The sequence below is a fragment of the Peromyscus leucopus genome, chromosome 6 (assembly GCF_004664715.2).
Source record: "Peromyscus leucopus breed LL Stock chromosome 6, UCI_PerLeu_2.1, whole genome shotgun sequence".
Lineage (NCBI taxonomy): Eukaryota > Metazoa > Chordata > Mammalia > Rodentia > Cricetidae > Peromyscus > Peromyscus leucopus.
This window is the reverse complement of record NC_051068.1, coordinates 12,217,616-12,244,672: the sequence shown is the minus strand read 5'-3', so window position 1 is coordinate 12,244,672 and position 27,057 is coordinate 12,217,616. Positions and strand designations below refer to the sequence as shown.

The 27,057-nt window shown below is 43.0% G+C and overlaps 1 protein-coding gene across 1 annotated transcript in view; it reads right to left on the bottom strand.

Moving 5' to 3' along the window:
* Positions 1–10,324: 10,324 nt before the first annotated feature.
* Positions 10,325–27,057, bottom strand: part of Kcnmb2 (potassium calcium-activated channel subfamily M regulatory beta subunit 2) — a 294,634-nt gene continuing 277,901 nt past the window's right edge. Inside the window, exon 5 of the mRNA XM_028872638.2 lies at positions 10,325–11,987. Coding sequence (XP_028728471.1) covers positions 11,703–11,987 — 285 coding nt within the window. The 3' untranslated portion in view covers positions 10,325–11,702. The remainder of the gene's footprint in view (positions 11,988–27,057) is intronic.

The following is a 27,057-nucleotide window of genomic DNA, read 5'->3' as shown; positions in this document are numbered from 1 at the left end:
GAACATTCAGGGCTTGTGGCAGGATAGCTGGGCTCTAGAGGAGACATATTGTCCTGGCTTATTGATTGTGTTTATATGCTAGTGTCTAGGCATCTGGGTTTGGAATGATTATAGGTTTAGGTGCTGATTTCTGAATTTGTCTTTGTTGGGTTGGATGTTTCGTTTCTTGGTTTCTATTTCCTCTCTGGGTGTTTTGAGAGCAAGATGGCTGTGTGTTGCCTGTATTCCTGCCAGGTCAGCTGGTGTGTTCACAGGGAATGCCTGCTGGTGTTAGAGGCTGGACCACTGGGAAGAGTTGGAGGAAGGAAGGTTGGAGAAGAAGGTCTTTGTGATCTGTTGGGGATGGGGTCAGAGAGGAAAGGGATACCGCAGCAGGTGTCCTGCTACAGAGCTGGGGATGAGGCTGGTGGGGGTGGGGGGTGGCTCTCAAGAGCAGTAGGAAATATCTGGGTCTACCTTCAGCCTGCTTGTCCTGGGAGGAGCAACCCTTGCCATAGCAGGGGGGGCTGCTGGAGTTGGGGTCTGGGACAAAGCAACAAGTGGAAGGAGGACTGTTAGAAGGGGAAGATCTGTGGGATCCACAGAGATGGGAGTGGGGGGTCAGGAGAGGCTGTGGCAGGAATACTGTTGTGGCACTGGGAATGAGCCTGGGGGATTGGATCTGGGGGAACAGAGCTGCCTCTATCTCTCAATACCCAGTCCTAAAAATAATAATAATTGCCTTGGCCTGTGACTGTGAATCATCAGTAAACAGTTGCCATCTTTCTGACTAACCTCTGGTGGTCAATTTTTCTTTCTTTCTTTCTTTCTTTCTTTCTTTCTTTCTTTCTTTCTTTCTTTCTTTCTTTCTTTCTTTCTTTCTTTCTTTCTTTCTCTCTTCCTTCTTTCCTTCCTTCCTTCCTTCTTCCTTTCCTTCCTTCCTTCCTTCCTTCCTTCCTTCCTTCCTTCCTTCCTTCCTTTCTTCCTTTCTTTCTTTCTTTCATTTTTCGAGACAGGGTTTCTTCATGTAGTTTTGGTGCCTGTCCTGGATCTTGCTCTGTAGCCTATCCTGGTTGAACTTACAGAGATCCACCTGGCTCTGCCTCCTGAGTGCTGGGAGTAAAGGTGTGTGCCACTAATGCCTGGTGACTTGCTAAGCATTTTAATACATTATTTCACTTAGTCTTGGGCACAGCTATTACTATGCTAGTTTTGTAAGTGATGAAGTGGATGAATAAGTTAAATATATTTCATCCAGTGTCACAACTAGGGTGGTAACTATGAAGAATCCAAACCAGGCCTGAGTGATTCCAGTAGCTGTGCACCTAATCAGTTATTTAGAGCACCTGTCCTTTCTGAGGTGTCCCTTCCTCTTATCATCGCTTACCCTTCATGTTCCTGTGCAGTGATGCTCTTGGCTTCTGGGGTGACGGATGAGTCTCAGCATGTTACTGTGCTGAGAAATTATTGTTCAAGACAGACAGCACCCACCCTGGGCCATCTGCCATTTTCTTGTCAGACTCCGGGAGCCTAGGCGCAATCTGTAGCTGTTCACTTTTCAGGTGTTTTGTGACTGCTTCTGGGCATAATGCTCTCTTTTCAATAATCCAGTTGTTCATTTATTCATTTAAGTAGCATTTATTGAGCACCCTCCTCTGTACCTGTAATTGTGCTGGTTTAGGGGATGGAAATATGAAAGCAGAGCAACATAACTGTGATTAAAACAAGTCCTCTTCAAGGATCCCCAGAGAGATAATGTGTTTGTTAAACATGTCTTCTTTTCTTCCTTGCTTTTTTCTTCCCTCCCTTCCTCCTCCCTTTCTTCCCTTCCTTCCTTCCCCTTCTCTTCTTTCCTCTTTCTCTCCCTTCCTCCCTCCCTACTTCTCTTCCCAATTCCCTTTCTTTCTTTTTCCTTTCCCTCCCTCTCTCCCTCCCTCCCTCTCTCCCTCCCTCCCTCCCTCCCTCCCTCTCTCCTCCCTCCCTCCCTTCCTTCCTTCCTTCCTTCCTTCCTTCCTTCCTTCCTTCCTTCCTGGGGATTGAACACAGGAGCTTGTGCATGCTTGACCACTAGGTTTCATGCCCGGCCCTTTTGTATTTTTCCGCTTTGAGAAGGGGCCTCACTCAAAGTTGCTCAGGCTGGTCTTGAACCTGCGATCCTGCTGCCTCAGGCTCTTCAGAAGCTGAATTTTTGGGGTCTGTGCCACTCAGCCTGGCTTGATAAATATTTCTTTTGGAGGGATGTGACAGGATTATAGATGCATAGAAGATGGGCAGGCAGGTGGGGGCTGGGAGTGTTGGGCATTTCCTCTGGAGCAGACAAGGTTGGGGATGAGATTTGAAGCACAAATGAATGAGAGCGCACAGGGTGGATGGAGAGCAGAGCAGAGCGGAGGTGCCTGCCATGGAGAAAGCAGGGATGCAAACGTTCAGAGGGTGCGGGGATTTGGAACCCTGAGAGGGACGTTTGCTTGGAATGGCTGGAGGAGAGGTGTGGGACGACTGGTAGCACCTGAAGTGCATGCCACTGTCCAAGTCATTTGCAGAAACAAGTGTCACCAGCTCTTCTTGATGTGTAAGCCTCCCTTAACAAAGCCTGCGTCCCCCACGGAATGAAATTTGAAGTGTCTCTTGATGCCAGCAAATGGTAGGTTTGGCTTCTTGATTTCCGCCCGCAGGGCCATCAAACTGAACGACTCCATGGCTGCTGTGTAGGCTTGGCCGACACTGCAGTCAGAGGTAAGGTTCCATGCTGGTGTTGGTTTTCCAAAGAGCTCCTGGGCTTCAGTTCTTGATGAAGTTTTTCCAAACTGAATTTAGTGGCAAATGCTGGCAGTTTCTTGTAGGTCAATTAATCGAGTGCTTCCTTCTTAAAAGGAAAAGTCACTGGTTTTCAGTGGGAGGATTTGGCCTTGTGGCTTCCTGGTCACACTCAGTAGATCTTCTAAACAGACTTGAATGCCCATGGGCTAGCCTGATGGTTGTTCGCGCCCAAAGAGCTGTTCAGTCAGCCAGCCAGATTGGCATCTTCAAAGGCAGCAAAGCTGCAAAAGGAAGAGCGCTCTTCTTGCACTAGCCCAAACCCAGACAGCTGCATTCGAGGCTGAATGTTCTGAGAGGGTTATAGCTTCCTAGAGATGAATCTGAGCCCAGCATTGGCAGTGAGCTCTGCACCTGGCTACTGTTGGAAAGGGATGGGCAGATTTGGCTACCTGCATCTTGAGTGTCGTGTTTGAACTCCCTGACTTCTCAGTACATCTGGATGTCAGCTGTCACAGCTGGTTGTTCTTGGTTAATGACACACACTGTTAATGGCTGCAGGATGAGGCTTATGCCGTGCTCCAGGATGGGGCAGGGAAGGCCTGTTGGCTCACCAGGAGGAGCTCATTCTGGCAGAGCAGCTGTGTGGAAGGAACTGCTAAAATTTGAATGACAGGATGACTGACTGGAAGATGCTGAGTTAGGACAGGTAAAAATCAAGGGTATCAGGGCCCGGAGAGACAGCTCAGTGGTTAAGAGCACTGCCTGTTCTTCCATAGGATCAGCGTTCAACTGCCAGCAGCCACATGGCAACTCACAACTGTCTGTAACTCCAGTTCCAAGGGATCCAACGCCCATGAAAAACACCAACACACATAAAAACACAAACAAAAGATTTGTTTAAGACAACAACAACAACAAAATGTCCTACTGCAGCTGGGGTCTGTGCTGAAGTCTGAGTCCCGTATTGCCACCAGAGGTCACATAGGGTTTGGACTACAACCTGAGGCCTTGGTGGTGTCTGGGGCCATGCTGCCCCCAGAACCATCCCAATCTGAGTGGCTGGTGCTTCCACCCAGAGCCAGAATGTTGTCCATGTCCAAGCTGCTGCTGAGGGCCATGTCTAGGTCTATGGTCCAGCTGCAGCTGGAGTCCATATTGATGTCTGTGGCTCATGTCACCTCAAGGGGCCTTAGGAACCATGAGAGTTGAAATCACAGGACCATGTTGAGCCAGCCCTGCCCTTCACTGGCCCAGGGAAATCTGGCTTTTCCTCTCACAGATGCTGCAGCAAGAGAGTTGGCCCCTGCACTCAGGAGAGATGGTTCCATCCCTCACCACAGCAGGGTGAACTGACCCTGAGGGCATGGGGGTAGGGGAGCTGACCCTTGACCAGCTCAGCTACCACCCAAGCCCACAGCAAGGCCTTGGGTTGGCCCACCCTAATATCTACCCCATCTAGGACCTGCTGGAGCTTGTGAAGGGGCTGGATCTGTGGAAGGATACCCTCAGGATCTCCATGATTCAGGGTGGCTGTGTGATATCCCCTAGGAGTCCCAGGGAAGATCCGGTGATGATGCTGTACCAGAAACCAGAGGCCTTGAACTGATGAGTCATTGTAATGAAATTTGCTAGTAAAGGGTATACTATATGACACACTGAGGCTCCCAATGCCGGCAGATGGATTAAGAGAAGGAGAGGGCAGGAGAGAAGGAGAAGGGAAGAGTCTTTTTTGTTGTTTTTTTTTTTTTTTTTTTTTGTTCTTGTTTTCCTTTGTTTGTTTGTTTTGTTTTGTTTTGTTTTGTTTTGAAGGAGGTGCTGCAGGGGTGAGGGAAGGTTATGGGGGAAGTGGAAGGGGAGCAGAATTGGGGTGCATGACATGACCCTCCCAAAGAATCAGTAAAGGGTATCATAGAGCAGTTTGGGCGCTCATCTAGCCATGGTGTTGTAGATAGGTGAGGCTGCAGAAGGCAAGGCTTCCTCCTGATTTCACTGTGACAATAGATGTCCAAGGAAAAGTGACTTGTTAGATGTTCTGATGCGTAAAAATCTAAGAGCTGGGAGAAGTCTCTTCCTCCCATAGTTCTTACCTCACCTCTTCACAGGTTCCTTACCCACCTCACCTATTCATGGGATTCTCACATTAATTTACTCCAAGGTAAGCATGCAGTGGGAGCCACTGTATCCTTGGCAGGCCAAATAGCCATTCCAGGTCCCCAGAAGGTAAGCCTTCTAGAAGAAGTAAGTCAGGTCCTCAGTGTCTGATGAATGTCAGTATTTGTCAACAAGCATTCCCAATACCCTTTCCACAGACATTATTGGTCTTCTTTTAACCTTGTTTCTGTTTCCTATCAGCTCTTATAGACCATCTATTTTTCTCTATGTGAGCATCTTGTTTTCAACAAAACCCAATACCTCTGCATTTAGAGAAGACCAGAAACAGTTCTTCCCTTTTGGAATTGTATGAGAAAATTGAGGAAGTGATATGCATGTTGCAGAGAGCATTTTGAGCACCTGCTCCTCTCCACTTTCTTTCTCAGCAACACTTGTTCTTGTCTTCAGTGTAGAAACTCTTTCCTTCAGGGGAAATGCTGGAAGAAGCATTTGGTACTGTTTATTCCACCTGCCCGCAGTAGACATCTGCTGATCTTACTTGCCCAGCATCCTTTCTTCCTTTTTCTGTTCTTTGCCACAGAGCAGGTATTTATCACACACTAGGTTTTCTTTTTAAAGTTTGAGACATAGTCTCATGTGTCCCAGGCTGACCTCAAACTTGCTGTATGGCTGAGAATGGCCTGAACTGGATCTCCCTGTCTTCATCTTCTGAGTGCTGGGATTGCAGATGTACAGACCCACACCCAATAAATGGAACCCAAGTCTTTGTGCATGCTGGGAAAGTACTCTATCAATTGACCCACACACCCAACCACTACATACTGACTTTTCTTTAGAGAATGAGTTAACGCTCATCTAGCACAACTTCAACCACATGCCTTGCCCCGATGATTACAGAGGTGGCCATGCTGGGCTCTGCAATCTGGACAGTAAATGTTCACCACCCTATATTGGCTATCCTAGGAGTGGACACATGCTCAAAAGATGACATGCTTTTTTTTGAGGTCTGTTATTAGTGCTGAGTTTTACTTCTGTGACTAAAAACAGACAGATTATATGAACAAGAACCACAAATCATCTTTGCTGATAACCATGGAGAATAAGGATGCAACCCAGAGAAGAATAATGGAGGGACACAGAGAGGTAAGGGGGGAGGGAGAGGGAGGGGGAGGGGGAGAGGAAGGGAGGGGGAGAGGGGAGGGGAGAGGGAGAGAGAGTGAGGTGGAGAGGGAGAGAGGGAGGGGAGAGGGAGAGAGGGAGAGGGAGAGGAAGAAGGAGGACTACTTGAAGAAATTTCAGATATTGCTATCTGTTGATGGACTTGTGTAAAGGCCATTGAAACCTTCTTCATGGTCCTTTTGTAGCTATATTGACAAGTCATAATGTAGTTTTTAAGAGATGAGGGGAATCACATTAGACTAAATTAAAGAATAGTTTTCAAAGCCCAACTAATAAATTATATTATTTGAGAGAAAAATTCCTCTTTCTATGTGCATGGAATGTCTAGCCACACCTGGAATCTGCAGCTTGACAGTTTCTTGACAGTTTCCTCAGAGACCTTAGCCAAGGCAAATGAAAGGCAGCCATAGGAAAGTTTTGCTAGGAGCTGTTCTGTGCCCTTCAGTGATTTCCCTCTGGCTGTCAGAGGGCCAAATAAGAACACTGTAGATTTTCAGAAGGTATTATCTCTCTAGAAGATCAAATCTACTTGACAGGTGGTTCGGGACTAGAATTCACAAGATGTCTTATTTAGCTGGCTCACCATGATTTCACCCATGAACATTAGGTTATTATGGATCTACCTCCGACTATTGAAACCTATATTGTTCATGCTACCTGCACAAGTTTCCACTTATGCCAATAATCCTCACTGGATAGACATATTTCTGTTGACTTTCATTCCAAACTGATAGAAATTGTGCATTCACGATCCTTTCATCATTTTTCAATAAAACCACACTAGTAAAGTAAGTCAATAGTGGGAGGACTGGGTTTATTTTGTAGTTTTAGTATATGTTCCCAGGAGGCAAATTTCTAGCATTAACTGATGACCTTTCTTACAAGCAGCTGTATTTCAGGTGGTAACTGTCATGGTTTGGATCCATCCAGAGGAGAAGCACTGGGAAGTGCTATGGATTCTAATGGAGAGCCCTTAGGTCATCAAGAGTATGCCTTCAAAGGGACTGTGGGACCAAGTCTCTTTCTGTGATTCCTGGCTCATAGGTGGCCACACATGTTATCCTGACACTGCCATCTAGGGTTCTCACCAATGGCCCGAAGCAAAAAGTCCTCCAATCTGGAACATCCAAAACTATGCCCTCAGTAAACCTTTTTGCACAAGTACCCTATCTTGAAGTATTTCACTGTAGTAGCCAATACAGTGGCTATCCTTGTCACTGGACGGCTCTCATCAAGGATACTAGGAAGGGAGTCATGTGTTAGCATGAGTTCTGATAAAAATGAATTTGCTTTTAAAGATCTATTTATTTTTAATTTTATGTATATGGTTGTTTAGCTTTGCATATATATGTGCACCATGTGGTGCCTGATACTCTCCTGCCACACTGACACTTTTTTTTTTTTCAGAAGAATCCTGAAGCAAGGCCATTCAAGCCAAAGTTCCATGTGGTGTACATATTGGAAGGGTTATGGCAGAATTGTAAGATTGTTCTGGCCGACTTCCTACACAAGAAGAAATGGGAAATGAGTTGAGAAAGAAAGGGGGTCTCAGAGAAGGCTCAGCAGTTAACAGCACTGGCTGCTCTTCCAGAGGACCCACGTTCAATTCCCAGCACCCACATGACAGCTCATAATCATCTGTAATCCAGTCTCAGGGGATCTGACTCCTTCCTCTTACCTACGAGGGTACCAGGTACATATAAGGTGCACAGATACACATGCAAGATAAACATCCATATGCATAAAATAAAAATAAATAAATCTAAAACAAAACCCCAAGAGTTTAAGAAAAGGAACGGCATTCGACTTTTAATCATGCCTTCTTTCTTAGGAGGACAGTGAGAGTTACCCGACCTTTTTTAACATTGTTTAGTTCAGTGTTTATGTCGGGACGGAGCATTGTAACTATACTTGGAGTTAAAGTTATTGTCTAAACTCACTTCAGTCAATTGCTCATCTCACTTTTCTCTCTGTTAACGTCAACATAACAATTACACTCAACATGTTTTACCCCCAGGAATGCAGTGAGCTGTTTATAGCACAACACTGTGGAAACAGCGTTTGTTTTATAAATGTCATGTGTAAGTATTCTTTGGCCATTTGTAGCAACGGGAAGGACAGTGTGCTGAAGCTCTGGCTGTCACCAGCCTGCATAGAGGTATTTACGATGCCCACACATTAGCATCAGCGGGTACTTTGCTGGTAGCTTTCCATGGAACCATATCTTTTTATTATAGCTATTTGCAAGCAGTCATTGATACATTTATCATTCCTGGGTTTTAATACAATTGCAACTCAGGCAATCTGAAATCAATAAAGTTTTAGATGGGATGTGCCAATTGGATAATGAAAGTGATTTGGACACATAGACATTTGTAGCATTTGGGGAAATCATTCTCTTTAAGTAATGTGGAGCCCGTGGTCTGCTGCTGCCAGTGTGAATAAGGCTCTAGGTCCTAAAGAGACAAGTGGCTTACTGGGAGTATCAGAGGGAGACTGTTCTTCTCTTAAACCATAGATTAATATGCATAGATTCTATTTGAGCATCAGAATGTCCCCTGAAGGTCAGCGTTGGTCTTCTTTACACACACATAGCATGAAATTCGAGTCTTATTATGTTTTTATTTATTTTGTGTGTGCACAAATGTGTGTGTGTTATGATGGTCATGCGTATAGGTCAGAGAACAACTTGTGAAGTAGATTTCTTTCCTTCCAGCATGTGGGTCCCAGGTATTGAACCCAGGTCTTCAGGCTGGCTGGCAAGTGGTTTTCCCTGCTGAGCCAACTCACTGGCCCTTAGAATGCTAGTGTTACAAAGGACTCCTATATTTATCTGATGTCTGACATCTACATACAGCCAAGAAGATAACTGACTTTCTTAGTAGCCCCCTCCTCACCATCTTTTGATCAAAGTCTTCCCATTCAGTTCTCTTTCTTTGTCATTTCTATGATCCCTTCTAGACCTCAGAATTCCTCGGGGTCAATTGAAAAGATGTCAAAGCCACAGTAGTGACTTCCATAACTGGAAAACTACCAGGTGGGCCTTTTCTTTGCTTTTCACAATAACGATAATTTTGAGGGAGGTGATTTAACATCTGTAGGCTGAGGTAATTAATGATGGTCCTCAATAGAGATGTTGTGAAGAGCAAATTAGTTAACACATGCAAGGCATCTTACATGTTATTAGTTCTGATATTTTATTTGTACTAAAATGTGATTTGTATGTTAATAAATAAAGTTTGCCAAGAGATCAGAGTTAAGAGCCTTACTGCTGCAGCTAGCCTCTTTAGCCAAGAGACCTACTTCCTGTGTTTTTGTCTTTATATAGACTTTCTATTCTGCCTTCTCATTGGTTGTAAACCCAACCACATGACTGCCTCGTCACTGCCTGTCTGTACAGACCTCCAGGTCTTCCATGGTTAGTATTGAGATTAAAGGTGTGTGTCTCCAATGCTGGCTGTATCCTTGACCACACAGATCTACCTAGCTCTGCCTACCAAGTGCTGGGATTAAAGGTGTGCACCACCACCACCCAGTTTTTGCTATGGCTCTAATAGCTCTGACCCCTGGGCAACTTTATTTATTAACATACAAATCACATTTTAGTACAAATAAAACATCACTATAGTTCTGGGTCTTCCTCTTTGATAGCAAACATCTAGTTGTGTTCTCATCTAAGGTAGTTTAAAGGTGTTGTTGCTAGACTGACATCCAAGAAGGTCCTAGTTAACATCTTTTGATGCCTCCCCCTTTTAAAAAGTTTTCTGCATTCTTAGCTAACCAATAGTTGGGATGTTTTCTTCTTTTCTTCAGTATTGGGGATTGACCCTAGAGTATCATGCATGTGATGCAAACACTTTACTTTTGAAATACAGCCCCAGGCCTCAGTTGGGAACTTTTAGTGAAAACAATCTAAGGAAGATAAAAATAATATATGTCATACTGTTATCATATCTGTTTCACCTTTGGATCACTTGAAGGGAAGCCTAGGGAACATTTAAGATTACAAACTTCAGCCCCATCATCCCTAAGATTCCTCTCCCATCTTGACAAATACATTTTAAAGAAAGAATAGAAATAAGTAATTTTCTGTGGGTGTTTTCCAAATGTTTACAACATTACATGTATTGTTTAAGTGTCAGAAAAAGGGATTTTCTTTACAGTCTCTTAAAATGTCTTCAAGTATAGTAGATCAGAATTGTTTGGACTGCCACAGGCTGTGTGTGCTGAATGTAAAAAGTATTCAAATCTTGTGATCGAGTGGGTCTTAAAACATTTTCCTTACACATTTGAAGTCCTGATTACACCCTAGGCATTTATTTGCTTATGAGTCAGACTATGAATCACAACATTCTGCTTCCTCATTGGTTTCACCATTCATTCCACAAATGATTTGTAAAATTTTGCAATTACCTAAAAAACATCAATACTATGTTACAAAAGGGTACTTAAATATAGATGAGAAAGAGAGATGTTTGTCTTCTCCTTTAGATATTGATATTAAATAAAAGATGGAATGTCTTTATTTAAAACAAACCCCTCATCCCCCGGCAAATAGAATGAGTAAACATCAACGTGAAGAAAGGCTTCCTTTAAACCTGTTATTCGATTCAAACGTGTGTTAGGAAAAAGGTCTATTCTGCATATAAAATATAACAACCAAAAGGGAATCGTGAATAGAAAAATAAAATATGTAGAGGAGACAAAGATTCTGCATACATAGCTTTTAAACTCCAACAGGCAACATTTTTCAGGAGAGACTGACTACACATTCATTCACTGAAACATAAATTCCCACAGAGTAATAGTCCAACATGATAATTTGCTGTAACAGACTCACCCATTGCAACGAATCCATCAGTCTTTAGCATATTAATGTTTGCCTCTAACCATCCAGTGGAAATGGAGTTAGGATGTCACATATGTGTCCTTGCAGCCTAGACTGTCCCACATTGCGATGGAATACCTACCAACACCCAGTCAGTTCACTGGGAATGAACTCACCAGCTTCGTCTCCCACACAGTAGCAGGGTCATAGATGGAGAGGACTCTGTTTGGAAGACATTATCGACCTGGAGATCATTTTAAAAATCTGAAGTTGTGAATAAAAAGGAATGAAAGAAAAGTAGCTGGCCTCCTCTCTTCATTACAGCAATATGTAAAAATAGAAAACAGACAAACGAAAAGCTTAACACCCTTTAGTGAGGAAACTACCCCGTCACTTGCTACAGGGCTCAATGCAGAGTAAGAAAAGAAAAACATGTTTTTGGCTGTAGCTTTAGTAAACAACAAATGAAGAAAAATCTGGTCTTCAAGAGGTCTGGAAACTCAGAGTGCAGACCTTGTCACGTGGACAGTGCCTCCATTTCCCCACAAGACTTAGCAATGAGCGGCTGAGCCCTGTCCTGGTGGAAAGAGGACTGGACTAGTTCCAGCATCAAAACAAGATAATGAAACAACCGACTGACAAAGAACAGTTAATTCTCCTGAATAATAAGGACATCATGTTTGCATATAGGACAGCATTTGCATTATTGCTCTACTTAGAATAATACGTTAAGGAACCCATAACAGACTGCACATTAAAAACTTAAGGTTCTTTGGTGAAGAATGAAAGAAAACAGTATTTGAGCTTTAAAGAAAAATATCTTATCCATGATTTTTTTTTTCTTTTATCTATTGATCCGTTGGATCCTCTCACAGAGCAGGGAGAGGTACTGAGTGAGTTTCACCATGGCAACAATCGCCACGCCCCCAGCCATCATACAAGTCGGCCAGAAGAGAGAATGAAACAGCACATTGGAGCTGTAGAGTTTGGTCAGGATGACACTCTTCTGGTTTCCTTCTGGGTCAGAATAGCAGGGGAAGTGTTGGTGTCTCCTGAAGTTTTCCATGACGACACTCACCAGGGACATGGACTCTTCAAAGTTGTTTCCACACTTAGGAATATAGGAGCACTGTGAAGAGCAAGACGGACTGTCACCAAGGGGAGCACGAAGATGACAGCAGCAAACCTAACTTTACCTGTGAGGCAAACATGGCGGTTCACGTTGATACATTCAAACCAATGCCTCCCAAGGTCAGAGAGGTCGCACACTGATTAAAGTAGTGTTTGGGGCTCCTAGACCAAGTTTTCCTCAGTAACTCACCTACAAATTACTTAGCTGTTGATCCATATCTAATTATGAATGTGTTGGTTTGCTGTAACAATCTCGTCACGTATGTAGAAAAAGTAAGTAGTACTTTTTGCTGTAGCTAAAAGTGGTAGGTCTTAATTATCTCCTCTCAAACACACTTGTCCAGGGGCTCAGAGTGCAAACCTTCCTGAGTTCTGTCTGCCCACATAATATATTACTATAACATATTGTGATGGTTAATCTTGTCGATTTGATTGGACTTAGAATCACCATGGAAACACACCCATGGGTAGGTCTATAATAGTATTTCCAGAAAGGTCTAACTCAGGAGAGAGTAACCACATGGAATGTAGGTGTCACCTGACCCTTGGCTTGGGTGCCAGACTGAATAAAAAAAAGAATTTAAGCTGAATACAACTGTCCAACTCTTTGTGCTTCCTGACTGTGGATACAATGTGACAAGCCCCTTCTTCCCTCTGTCCTGAACGGAAGGTGTCTCCTCAAAATGTGATCAAGACGACCCAGGCTGTAAACCCGCCCTCCTTAAGTGGCTTCTGCAGGGCCTTTTGTCACAACAAAGGGAAAATCATTAACACACGTCAGTAGAAAAGAGTAATTTATGAATACAGATTTAACTGCATGTTGTTCAACCAAACTACCCTGGGCATCTTCTTACTGTTATCAAACAAAACAAAATAAAACAAATCAAAACAAAGCAAACAAACAAAAGCCAGCTACACCTTTGGTGGACCTTGGAAAATTCAGAGAGCCTGAAAAAATTCAGAGGAGCGGGAGAGTCTCAGCATGCCGAGGCACCCTTTCCTGTCAGCCACAGGAACAGAGAGCAGGACGGCAGCAGAGTGCGCTCTTTGACCTGAGGACCTGAGCCTGGTTTTGATTGGCTCATCTCTCCTAGATCTCTTGTTTTCTGTCTCTCCCTCTTTTTCTCTTTCCACACGTTCATAAGAGGCTTGTGGGTATTACGTGTGTATTGATACGAGATTTGGAGCAGCATCCTGGAATCTTGGAGAGATTTACATCTGTAAACCTCACAGGGGGAAAATATAAAAGAAATGAATTAAGTTTCAGCTAGTGGAGCTTCCTGGAATAATTTCCCTCTGACTTATCGGCAGCACCAGAAACTTGTGTAGCTGTAACCACGGGGTTATTTGACTCCAAAGAGCAAAAGTTTCTCTGAGAATAGAAGATGAGCATGTGTTTGACATGGGGCCAAGGATAGCTATGAATGTAGCCCAAGACATTATAAATTGACTCAAAACACTGAGTGTGTGCATGTACACTCAAGTACACATGATTTTTTTTTAGCTTGATTGTCTGTGTCTCATGTATGAACTTTGTAGATGTCAGCCCCATGTCACAGTGTTAAAAGGTTGGGCACACCTCTCATCATACTTAACATGATGCTCTTTAGCAGAGACTATCGATAGACTTTAAAATGTGACCAGCTCTGAGTTAATGCCCATCCACTCACAAGTGTGAACCCAACAGAGTGCTGGACTCAGCCTGGCACTGGGGTGGGGAAGAAGGCTGAAAGCCTCTTCAGAGAAAGTTATAATTCAGTGCGACAATGGGTCTGGGCTTCGTGTGCTAAATTTTTGGCCAGCTGGATGATAACTTTCAGGCTCTCATGTGACTCTTTTGTTCATGTTAAAGCTGCACATACGGATCATGTCTTTAGTATTTTTAGAAATGTTTCTTGAAGCAAATAATTTTAACAACAACAAAGCAAAGCAAACACAGATAAACCATCTGTAGACGAATTCAGGCAGAGCCAATCTGGGTTATCAAGGCGTTGGGTCTTGGCATATTTTTGTGCTCACTTTACGGAAGCCCTTTCCATGGCTAACAGAACTGAGTTACTAAAACGATCTCAATAAAAATGGCATTCTATTAAAAATGGAGTTTTTCTCTATTTTCTTCTGCTATGGTGAATCAATTCAACTTACATTTTTTTTTTTTAAAGAAACATCTGTCAGGCAAATGGTAATAATTCTGTCACTAGGTAAGATTCTTCCAAACAAAACAAGATATAAAGTACCTCCGAGGCCATCTGGCAAGGTTGTAATACAGGAGCTCCTTATTAAAGTTTAAAGCAGACAGGGCCTGAGAGGTGTGCAGTGGTCTGGCTACACTCCATACACGCTCACACTCAGGTACTCTGTGCCAGGGGCACACATCAAGGCAACACACAAATGCTAGTGGTGAGGGTCTGGGGTGCTCCAGACCCTCCTGACCTGGCTATCTGCCACTTCCTGTTTCTGTCCATGAAAACTCTACCATATGTCAGTTGTCCATTTCTTTTTATTATTGACAGATCCCTTATGATAATGAATGAATGAGGTCGTATAATAAGTTCCTGACTTGAGTTTATGGGATCCGGTTACTAGAAGCACGTGGCCCTCAGAACCAATTTCATCTCCGTAATGAGGTTAATCGAGACTTCCCGGCAGCTATCTTTCAGAATTAGATGATGAATATGCATAAGGCCCCCATAAATTTTTATTAGCACATATTCCTACTAGAATACCACATTTTCCCACACGCTCTTCTAAAGTCTTTAATCCAGTGCCACATACTGAGTTACAAAAGCTCTAAAGAGGGTTGGATAACCAGCCATGGGCTTCTTACAGGGTCAGCTCGCCTTATTGCCTTTGAAGATCTGCACTGAGCCAAATTCTACCTTAGGATGTAGGTGTTTGCTCCAGTTCTAGTCGTGTGAATTGAGTATGGATTCAAAACAAAGATTTAGTGATTGTGCCATAGCCAGGTGTATGTTACAGAAGTGGATGTAGCATGGAGCGATGATTTAATTATCACGTGCCTTCGTCATGTATTTGTGGGGTAATTTTATGTGAGTGGTCTACAATACACAGAATGCAGTTCAGTAAATATTATTTGACTATCATAATCTACACTTAATTTGGAAATTATAACGTGATCAAAAAGATAAAGATACCATCATTTTTAGGTAATTCTTTTATTTAGTGGGTATGGGACTGGGAAGATTTAACTTTTAAACTATGAAGGATAAAAAACAGAAAGAAATTAGCTATTTTATAAACAATATATTTAGGTAGTGATCAAAGTATGTAAATCTGTTACCATGAGGATGTATGAAATTTCAAGATTGCAAATCAGCAGATAACTGAGAAGTCTCCTTTGTGGTGTGTGTGTGTGTGTGTGTGTGTGTGTGTGTGTGTGTCTGTGTGCATATATTTGTGTATGTGTTGGTTTGTACCCACATATGTGGATCCTTGTATCTGGAGGCCAAAGGTTGATATTGCACATCTTTCGGAATCATTTTCCACATTGTTTTGAGACAGGGTCTCTCACTGAACCTGGAACTCACAGAGATTCTCCTGTCTCCACTTCCTCAGCACTGGTAATACAGATGTATCACTTTTATGTATCCTGGGGAATCTGAATTCAAGTCCTCATGCCTTGATGGCAAGTGCTTTCCTGACTGAGCTGTCTTACCACCCTTGACAGTCCCTCATTTTTTTTTATTTCATTTAAATTTTATATTTTGAGATTTTATGCATTACATTTTTATCATATTTGCTCCCATCCTCCAGCTCCTCTCAGATCCATTCCCCATACAATACCCATCTATCTTTTTTAATTACTTTTTTATTTTTTGAGATTATAATATAATTTCAGCATTTCCCACCAAGCCCTCCATATACCCCTCCTTGCTCTCCTTCAAATTTATGGTCTCTTTTTTCATTAATTATTGCTTCATGTATATACGTATGTGTATAATCATATGTATTCCTAAACAAACCTGCTCGATCTGTGTAATGTCACTTGTATGTACGTTTTCAGAGCTGATCACTTGGCATTGGATAAACAATTGGTGTACTCTTAACCTGGGGAAGAATATTTCTCTCACTCTCAGCATTCCTTAATTGCCTGTAGTTCTTTGTTTAAGGCTGAGGCCCCATGGTCTTTTGCCATCCATGCTAGCACGTATCTTGGTGTCCTCAGTCAGCTCATCTTTGGACAGTTGTGTTGGTGAGACTTATGGATGCAGATTTTGAGATTTCTAGGAGACATAATCTCAAAGAAGACTCTCTGATCTGACTCTTAGAATCTTCCTGCCCCTCCTCTGAGCCTTAGATGCAGAAATTGTTTTATAGATGTCTCCATTGGAACTGGGATTCACAACTATGCATTTTGATTGATTATGGTTTTTCTGTAATGGTCTCCACCTGTTGCAAAGGGAAGTTTCCATGATGAGAGATGAGGAGCACACTTATCTGTGGGTTCAAGGACAAATATTTAGAATGTAGTTATGGGTTATGCTCCATGCCGTCACTAGCCTTGGGTAGTTGGCTAAGTTTCCAGTGCCAGGAATGGCTTTGTTCTCATTGTGTGGATCTTAAGTCCATTTAGAGAACTTTTGGTTATCACCAAGGCTGTGTGCTGCTACCGCACTTTTAGGCTTATCATGCCATGCTAGTCGTTGTTGTGGTTCATAGTTGGGTTGATTCTTCTCTCCTTTGGAAGCTTGTGTGGTGCTTTCTGGTACCAGGGAAGTTAGTCCTCAGGGAGGAAGCTTTCAGGTGAGTTCTGGCTCAGGGGCCTTTGCATCTGAAGTGCATGGAGTTTTCAATGCCCTCATTTAACAAAAATTAAGTCCAGTTAGTGCTGGGTATATACTCTTGGATGGTCAACCTATTAGACCACACCCTTAAAGAAAACTAACTCTCCCTGTCTTGGCAGCTATAAATTACCAGCAGCTCTTCAGCTGGGGATGGGACTTTGTGATCTACTGCCTGACTCTATGTTGGGATCTTGTCTGGTTGAAGCTTGACCAGGTCTTATGCCTGTTGTTACAACTGCTGTAAATTCCTATGTGCAACTGTCTTGTTGTATCCATGAAAGAGTTTCCTTGGAGTCATCCACCACCTCTGCCTCTTACAATCATTCCACTTCCTCTTCCACAGAGATCCTCGAGCCTTTGGAGGATGGGCTGTGATAAAGATATCCCATTTAGGGCTGAACACTGGTGAGGAATGAGAGACGTACTGATCTATGGGTAAATCATTAAGAGCTGGTTTACCAGTAGCTTCTCTCCCCACCTCTTTTTTTTCTTAAGATTTATTTATTTATGTGTGGGGGTGATTTTGTCTGCATGTACACTACACACCAGAAGTGGGCATTGGAATTCAAACGGCTATATGGTGCTGAGAATTGAACTCAGGACCTCTGGAGGAGGAGTCAGTGTTTTTAGCCACTGAGCCATCTCACCAACCTTTAATAGTCTCTTCTTAACCCAGAGTTTTGCCAATAAAACTGGCTTCTTTCCCTAGCCCCTTTGATTCCTCGAAGGGCAGAAACTTCCCATTACTAAAGAAAATCACAGAGATCATCCCCGGCATGACCCTTCCTCTCCTCGTTGTGGAAACTTGGTCTTCAGCATCTTCAGGATGTTTCTTCCTTTATGTGGTCAATGAAGACACAGCAATCACATCTTCTCTTCAACTCTTCGGAACACAACTGAATTTACCTTGCCTTCGCATCAATTCCAGGACCTTCCATGTCAACAGAGTTATTTTTATTCTCATGATAGACAGGAAATTAAAAAAAAAAAACAACAACTACCTGTTGGGTTTCTAGACATGCTTCACGAGGCACATGTGAAGCAGAGTGACAGGCAGTCATCCTAGAGATGAAAGATGGGGCCAGCAGCAGACGCAGGATCTGGCTGAATAACCTCACCGTCAGCCTCTGCTTTCTTGCATTGATGAGGGAGGCACCATCAGTTCCTTGGGACTTCAAGGAAGTCTCGGGTTTTATTTGCTCTTTTATAAGAAAGGAACTATCATATTTCAAGAAGAAATTAGATGTTTAATGAAATCCAAATACTCACTGAGGAGCCAGGAATATGGACAGAGAGGGGCACAGGAAAGAGCAGGAAAGGACTTGGAGTTGCACAGCCTTTTTGTTTTGGGATGGCTGGAAAGATGTTCTCTTTTGGTCTCTGGCCAACAAAGAAGGTCAGCTGCTAGCTTCCTGGCCTCTTTGATCTAGCAGGTTTTCACCCCAACATCTGACTCCTGAGTCTTTATTGGTAAACAGAACATAGAGACTTAGTTACAAACTACATTTGGTAGCTGTGGCAGAGCCGGTGCCAGCAGAACAGGAAGAATGGCCGATGAGAGGGTAGGCAGGAGAGGGTAGGCAGGACGTCCAGGGAGAGAGGAGCTTGGGGGAAGAGTCACAGAGGTGGAGAGTCACTAGCAAGATGTGGAATAAGTCTGATGTATAGTACAGAAGAGCGGTAACCAGCCACATGGCAGAATGTAGATTAATATAAATGGGTTAATTTAAGTTTTAAGAGCTAGTTGGGAACAAGGCTAAGCTAAGGCCAAGTTTTCATAATCAATAAAAAGTCTCCATGTCATTATGTGGGAGTTGGCAGTCCAAAGAAAGTCTGACTACACAAATGTGTGCGTGTGGAGACAAGATGTCCCCGGATGTCTTTCTTTGGGAGGCATCTACTGTATTTCTGAAATACAGTCTCTCACTGGCCTAGAATTTACAAAGTAGGCCGGCTGGCCAGTGAACTCCATCTTTTTCTCCCAGTGCTGCTATTCCAGATGCACGACACTGTGTCCTACTTCTTAGCCGGGTTCTGGGGACCCAAGCCAGGTCCCTATGCTTGTGCAGTGAGCACTTGACTGAGCTACAAGTCTTCTGTGCTTTCTCAAGAGCACATGGTGAAGGGTTTCTCCTCAGGACACAGCAAGATAAAGTAAAGCGTCTTAGATTTTAATTCATACCTAGCTATTTGGTGAGTGCATGGCTTTGGGGAAATCCACTTTCTGCACTCAGCTTCAGTATTATGAAGTGGGAATGAGGATGGCGTGGTGCACAGGGGATTGCTGCTGCAGCTAAAGGACCTAGTTTATGCAAAGTACCAGACGCTGCAGTGCCCAGCACATGGTGAGTTCTTGATAAAATTGGGCTGTGATTATCTTAGGAGCAGGAGTAAGCAAGGTAATTTTTTATACATGTTAGTATAGTAGTGGTCATGTTCTACAGGGTGAGAACTTAGTTAACTCTGGCTTCCATTTAGTGCTTCAGTTTTATCTTCTGTCTTCTTTGCCTGCCAGTACTGTGCTGAAGATACCACAAGGATCTTACAGCATGCCAATGTGAAGCTAAACAAAACGTAAGCAGCCACCTGTGCCTGCTGCTATCTGGAAACACACCTAGTTGTCACAGTTTGATTGGATGAGGATGCTAGTCACATGGTAGAAAGAGGCTGGGGACACCACCAAGCATCTGGCAGCAGAGGGCAGGTCCCTGGGTCATGACCCCAATGCCAAGAGCACCCAAGTTGAGGAGCTCTGGTGTAAGACATGTTAGTCTCTGAAATAGGAGACCCATAATGCTTTGGAATGGGCAACAGAATGAGAAGCAATGCTGAATTTGGAGTTGTGAATTACAGCTAATTAATGGAGTGCCCCATTGGAAGCAATCATCTTCCTCATGATGACTGTGAATAAATATAACATATATTTGTATTTATCATACCTATTACATATATATTTATCAGCATGCATCAAAATGGATACAGTCTTTTATTTCACTACAAATTTCATTTTAAATTCACCTTTAAGTGAGTATGTGTTGAGCGTCACTGGTGTTTAGCAAGAAGTTTAATTCCCAGAGGAGACCAGAACTGCTGGAAAGCGACAGCCATGGTGAATTAATATTCAGCAGCTGTTTATGGCTCCAGTGACAGTCTGGCGGCTCAGGGAAGCAAAGGCCCCAAACCATGCTGAATTAATACTCAACCACTGTTTGTCATTCTAGTGACAGCCTAGTGGCCAGTGGCTGAGGAAGGCCGAGTCCCGTAAGTCACTCACAGCTCCCAGAGGCCATCAGTCAACTAAGAGCTCCATGAGAACGTGCCAACTTCTCCAGTTCAGCAGCTTGAGCTTGCCTACTGTCAAGAGGCTGTGAACTGGGTTTAAAGACTAAAGAAAGAAAAGGGAGACGCTGAAGATGTAAACTCAAATCTTTTGAATGTTTTCCCACACAGATGCAGACAGCTCAGTTGATCCCTCTTGGCTCCTGTTGTCCAAGTTCCAGCACCCTTGGTAGTAGCTAGAACCTCAAGGGAAGCATGGCCATTTCTTAGTGCCTGGGGATGCCAATTGCTCTTGTGAGGTTGGGGGAAGTAACAGGAACGTGATGTTGACCCTGAGGGTATTATTATTATTATTATTATTATTAATTAAAATTTTTCATCTGTTTTACATCCAAATCCCCTCCCTCCTCCCCTCCCATTCCCTTCCCTCTGCCTTTTCTCTACCCCCTCCCCCACCATCCACTCTTCCTCTTCAGTCTTCTTTCAGGAAGGGGCAGGCCTCCTATGGGCATCAACAAAGCCTGGCACAAAGAGCTGAGGCAGGACCAAGCTCCTCCTCCTGCATCAAGGATGGGTGAGGCAACCCAGCATGGGGTATAGGTTCCCAAAAGCCAGCTCAAGTGCCAGAAATGGGTCCTTATCCCATTGCTAGGAGCCCCCAAAACAGACCAAGCTACACGACTGTTACACACACAGAGGGCCTAGGTCAGTCCCATGTAGGCTCCCTAGCTGTTGGTGCAGAGTCCATGAGTTCCCATGAGCTCTGGTCAGCTGTCTCTATGGGTTCCCCTGTCATGACCTTGACACTCCCCTTCCCCCCATACAATCCCACCTCCTTCTCTGACACTGAGGGTATTTTTATTTTCTCCTTTACCAGGGGTATCTGGAATACTCCTCACCTTGAGCAGAAATGGTCAGGTAGTCTTCCAACCTGGAGATGACTATTTTCTCAGAACTGTATTGCTGACTGAAAACAGAGGCTGCCCATGCAGATGATGAAGAGCTGGGTCAGGGAAGTCCATCCATAGTGTTCAGTGCCTCGTGAACAGTTAGCAAACTGTGGCTGGGGCCTGAAAGCCTCAGTGCTTGTGTGGTATTTTTGAGAGCCCAGAAGTGCTGTGGCCAAAAAACTATCATTTAAACCCTCTCTTCTCTGTGAGCAAGGGCTCTGAATGGATGCTCTGGGAGCAATTGCTCTGACTGCAGTTCGAGGTCTGACTGCCTCAGTTTAAGCAGTTACAAGGTCGTGATGTTGAGGACTGGTGTCCACAAACACCTGGCAGAAGCAAATGGAAACACCAGAAAAAAATGACATCAACCCAGGCTGAAAGAGATTTTATGAAGAACTTTGAAGAGGCTGGGGAGATGGCTTAGTCATTTAGTGATCTACTGCCTTTGCAAAAACCTGAGTTTGGTTCCCGGGACTTGAGTAGGATGGCTCACATAACTCAAGTTTCAAGGGATCCAATACCTTTTTCTGACTTCTGTCCATACTACATACCTGTACACACACCCCACTGTACCCATATATATAACTTTGAAAGCATGTTTTCTGAAAAGTAATAAACTGCTCAGATAAGGTAAGACAACATAAATACCAGAAGTTGAACATGCCCATGGGGCTGGAGCTGTTAAAGTGATCAAGACAGGCTTTCAAATAATCACAAGCATTCCAAGGAAAGAATTAGAATATTGTAAGAAGCTAGAAATGACCAAAGAAGACCCAAACGAGATTTCTAGAATTGAAAAATACAGTTAGAGGACCGTGAAGGTCTGTTTGTCTGTCTGAGGTGTGTGTGCTCACTTGCATCCCTTGACGCTAGGGATATATAGAAGCTGTGGCTCAGAGAGCTGTGGCTTCTGATGAGCTCTCTGGTTTGAATGCTGGCAAAGAGGAGTAGACTTTATCAGTGAACTTGGGATGTAGCTGTATCACAACTACTAGAGCATGAGGGGAAATGTGTGTATCGGCGTAACACTCATTTAGATAAAGTACATGCACCCCATCCTTCATTTAACGGTATTGGTGAAAATATGTGGGTTGCTCCTGAAAATGAATTTACTGCAAGTATAACTATTGGAAGTTGGTGCCAAGAAGGAGAAATTATGATTTCTAAAATGACATTTGCATCAGCGACTGTTCTCATCATATTCAGCTTGTTTGGGACAATTCCTACAAAGCTGCTTGTGCTGTTACTCCACGCTCCAGAACTGGAAATATTAGACATGCAGCACTTTTCCTGTGCACTTTTCACCAGGGCAAAGCAGCAAGCAACCGGATATGCTGAAGAAGATGGCAGAGCAGTTTGGCCTAAGCCCTTGAAGCCACCCACGGTCAAGCACGTGGTGAAGAGGCTCCTCAGTTTTGGTGTGGGGTTCTTCTCGCTTGCCATTTCCATTGGCTGCTGCCAGACTGGGAGCTGGGTGTGATGCAGATCAGTGACCAAGCTACAGTTTACCAACTTTGGGATCCATCTTGGGAGGTGCCCTGCTCACTTGGGTGTGATTCATTGTGCTTATTTCTCCACTTTTACTGAGAATGGCATGTTTTGTGCTATGTGTTGTAATCATTTTGATAGTAGACTCAATTTCTAGATGCCTTATTGGGAACATGGATGCTATTTGCAGTAAAAGATTTTTAACAGAGGAGGAAATGAAAACTGAGGATGAAAACATGGAGATGAAGAGAAAAATTGAGAAGAGAAAGAAGAGGTAAGTTAATGGGAGGAAGAAAACCAAGGCTAGGGGGAAGATAATCCAATATAAGCCAAAAGCCCAAAACAGAGAAACAACAAAACAAAACATTGAAAAATAGTATGCTGAACGTCAAGGAGAAAATATACAAATCTCAACTGTAATATTTTTTTTATTTCTTTTCTATAGTTACTTATCAAATTTAATTTGGAAGACAAAAAACAGTATGAATATGGAACTTGCATTTGACAGAAAAGAGTTGAGCTCTGAGTGATGCAGAGAGCAAATATAGGAGCAGTAACAACAACAAGTTGTCTTAAGGTTTCATTGTGGTGTCTGATAAAAGAAGGAATATTTATGTTTTCATCTCTTTGTGTAGACATTTTATATGCATTAATAAGTATCGGAAGTATTAAGCTAAATGAATTGTCCATGTATGGTGCTTAGTACCACTCCAAGTTTAGAATTGTCATTTGATAAATATTAGCTTGTTTTAATTATTACTATTATAGTTATTGATAATCATTGCATTTCCCATGTGATATCAAAACATCAAATGTTGTGTATGTTTTATGTATTATTTGTGGAAGAATTTACTTGATACTTGTCCCTCCTGTTAGAAGATAAGCATATACTTTTTACTTCATGGTCTGCAATTCATCAAAGACTTTCTGCAATTTTTTGTCATGTATGTCCAATAAATGCAAAAATAATTCACTGTAAGTGAACAATATCGCTTCTTCTAAATTTATATGATAAAATACATTTCAAGTTATTACTTATAGTTATTCAGCATATTTTGTAGAAGTTCACACATTTATGGGAAAAAATAAGTTTACATTAGAATGGCAGTATTAATAAAGTAATTGAACAAAATTCTTAGCATAGAAAAAAATGAAAATACAGTAAGAAAAGCTCAGAATTTAGTGGATGAGGCTGACAGTTAAACTTTTTAGAACTGAGAAAAGAATTCCTAAAGGGTATAAATCCAGAATGAAGTGATGTGAGGGGAAATGAGAGAAAAGAGAAAGGGAGAAAGAGACCAGACATGGTGAGGAAGCCAGCATCTAGCCGACATGAGTTCCAGAAGGGAAGAGGGTCAGAGGGAGAGAGGACACAGTGTTTAATGAGATAGCCTGGGAACTTTCTGCAACACAAAGTACAACAGGAAGGGGAAGAACTCTCTGGATGCTTAGAAGTCTGAATAAGGCTAACTTCATACTTGGGTGTGTGATAAACTGTAGAAAACCACAGGAAATGATCTTTAAACAGGCGAGATTGCCTCCCAGATGCAGCAGTGAAACAGGCCTGAGTGATGAACAGCATCGCTGCTCATCAAGGGACAATGGAACAGAAGAAAGGCCGACCGAGAGCCGTGCGCTCAATGAATGCATCCTCCAGGAAGCAAAGCTAGACAGAAAGGCTTCAGGAAGACACAAACTGAGGAATTCTCTGAACCAGACGCTGCTCTCACATCCTTCTAATGAGAGGTTGTTTTTCAGGCTGTGGGGAACGGCTGCAGATGGAAGAGCAGAATGAAAGACCGGACACAAAAGAAATGCAGAGTTGTGGGCTCATGGACATTCAAATTCACTGCACACAACTTCCACACTCTGTGCCGAAGTCTAGGTAAACACAGAATGGTAATGATAACACATGAATGGGCTCAGAACTGCCACAGCAGTCTCTGGGCTAAACATGGACATTGTCGGAGCAGATTAGTTTCCAGGAAGAGGAAGTGGGTCCTGCGAGGGACCAGTGAAGAAGGGCGGTCTTTCACAAAATAGACTGAGCCAGTTGCTGATCTTACACAAACACCTAAAAACAAAAAACAAAAATAAAGAGACCCACGAACTTAACCCCAACATAAAGATCAATTTCAGGAAGACAGCGCATGGGGAAGAAAACAAAGTAATGCTTAGTTAAGAGAAATGACTAGGTTAAACAAGAACTTAATAAACAGAACAACAGAAGTACTAAACAAAATTGAAATGCCTTTACTGTGACAAGGCATGGTCACAGTAAAACTGGAAATGTCTTCCATATGAAGATGGTGCAGAGAGGGAGGGAAGAGGCAGACACATAACTCCTGTCATTTGAGTCAGGTTCTCACTGTATGGCCCAGGCTGGTCTTGAACTCCTGGGTTCAAAAGATCCTCTCACCTCAGTCTTTGGAGTAGCCGGAACTATCGGCACATGCCACCTTGTCTATATCTTTAAACAACTCCGACAAGAAATACAAAAAGTGAACAACCCGGGGGACTGAAGGAAAGAGGATATTCAAATGATAGACACTTGAAAAGCCATCCAAACCAGAAGGAGACCTCACTGCATTAGCTGTGAAGTTACGATGAGCATTTGAAATGCTATGAATTCTCCCAACAGGGCTGTGAGGAGCTTTCGTGATAAAGGCACATTGGGAAAGCCCTGTCCTTATTTACTAAGATCGAAGATACACATATGTCAGGTTATGACCCAGGTAGTTCACCTTCAGATTTACACATGACAGAGTGTGTAGGCTTGTGGCTTAGGCACGGAGAGTTATATACAAGAACGTCTATGGCAGAGCTATTTACGATAGCCTTGAGCTGTAGAACATTCAATGTCTATCAACTGTAGAGTGAAAAACTAAGCTGACATCCCAAGTGAAATGGAAATGAATGAATCTCACCCCAGTGGAATGATACCAGTCACTGTGCTCTGTGAAGGAAGCCAGACAGATAGAAACATTCTCTGTGATTCTGAATATACACAGGTGTAACTTTAAGGAAAGTAAGACAATGTTTACGATATGTGCTTAGGTGATAAAAACCACAAAGAAAAACACAGAGGCAGATGCCATAATAGCTCCGGTGGTGGTTATCCAGGAGGGAGCAGAGTCTGTAGTTACTGCGAGGGGAAGGAAGGGTATTTTGGGGGAAAAGGAAAGAGAGTCATTTTGTTTCCTTTGTGGTGGTTAATGGGGAGCTCGTGATAATAAATACTTGGTTATACCTTCTACATTGCACACATGTTTCTGTATGGGGTCATGACTCACACTTAAAAACAAGATAGTGGGTCAAAGAAACCAAATGGGGCCTGTGACCATACAAAGCTGACAAGATCTTGATCCTAAACATGTACCTGGGATTGATAATGGGAACCTCAGTCCCTATTTGTCACCTAAATAATGCAGCCAGAGCCAAAGTGATGAGATATCCAGACGAGGAAGTGGAAAGAGCCCCTACTGTCTGGTTCCTCTTCAGTTTTTGAGGCTTCTCAGTTCCTTGGAGACCAGAGAGTTTTATAGGCACCGCCAGTACAAGCCAGCTTTGATTAGGAATCTGACGTATGGGGAGAAAACAGACAGCTCGGAAGGGCTCAGCTTTACAGGTTTGTGGAGGCTTGTCAGAACTGCTATTGTTGCTGCCTACTACAAATGAAAGAACATCAGAAGCAACATTTTCAATAACATTCTCTGAGCTATTCATTAAGGAGAGCCCTCAGGGATATTTGCAGGAATTCTTTCAAGTTGTAACCAAAATGCAAGGTGGGTTTTATTCCTTTGCAGCAACACCGTTTGCTGCCCATTTGCTAGTGTGGAACCTCTAAGCTACTAAAACCCTTGTAAGCTATCGCTGAAGGGATGGTCACTGCAATGAAAACTTTTACAAGAACGATTAGCATTCATGAGGCTTGCTTCCTGGAAATAAGCACCAATGGTGCTATTGGAGGCCGAAATCAGACTGTCTTGGCCTATTCAAGAATATTCTACACACCTAAGTAGCTAATATAAAACTCAAACCTAATATACATATAACTTGAAATTGATGATGGCAGATTGGTTCAATTAAAACACACGCTAGTCATCACAGTCCTTCCTAGACCTTATAAATGTAAATATTTTTGGACAGGATCTTGCTATGTGGTTTTGGCTTGCCTGGTACTTGCTTAGTAGCCCAGGTAGGCCTCAAACTTGTGGCAATCCTCCTGCTTTAACTTCTTAAGTGTGGGTATTATAGGCTTGAAACCATGATGGCCCACATCAAAGTAAATTTTATGCACAGCTTTGATATGCACATTTACTAAGCGTCTACCCATGTGGACTTTAATATACTAGTGTGGTGTTTTGAGTGAGAATCATGCTCCCTAGGCTCAGTTATTTGAGTACTTGGTCCCTAGTTGATGGCGTTGATTGGGAAGGTTATGAAGAGGTGGAGCCTAGCTGAAGGAACTGTGTTGCAGTTGTAGGAGCTTATAGCCTCATCTCATTTCCCATTCGCTTTCTTGTCTAGGTTGTGGTTGAGCATG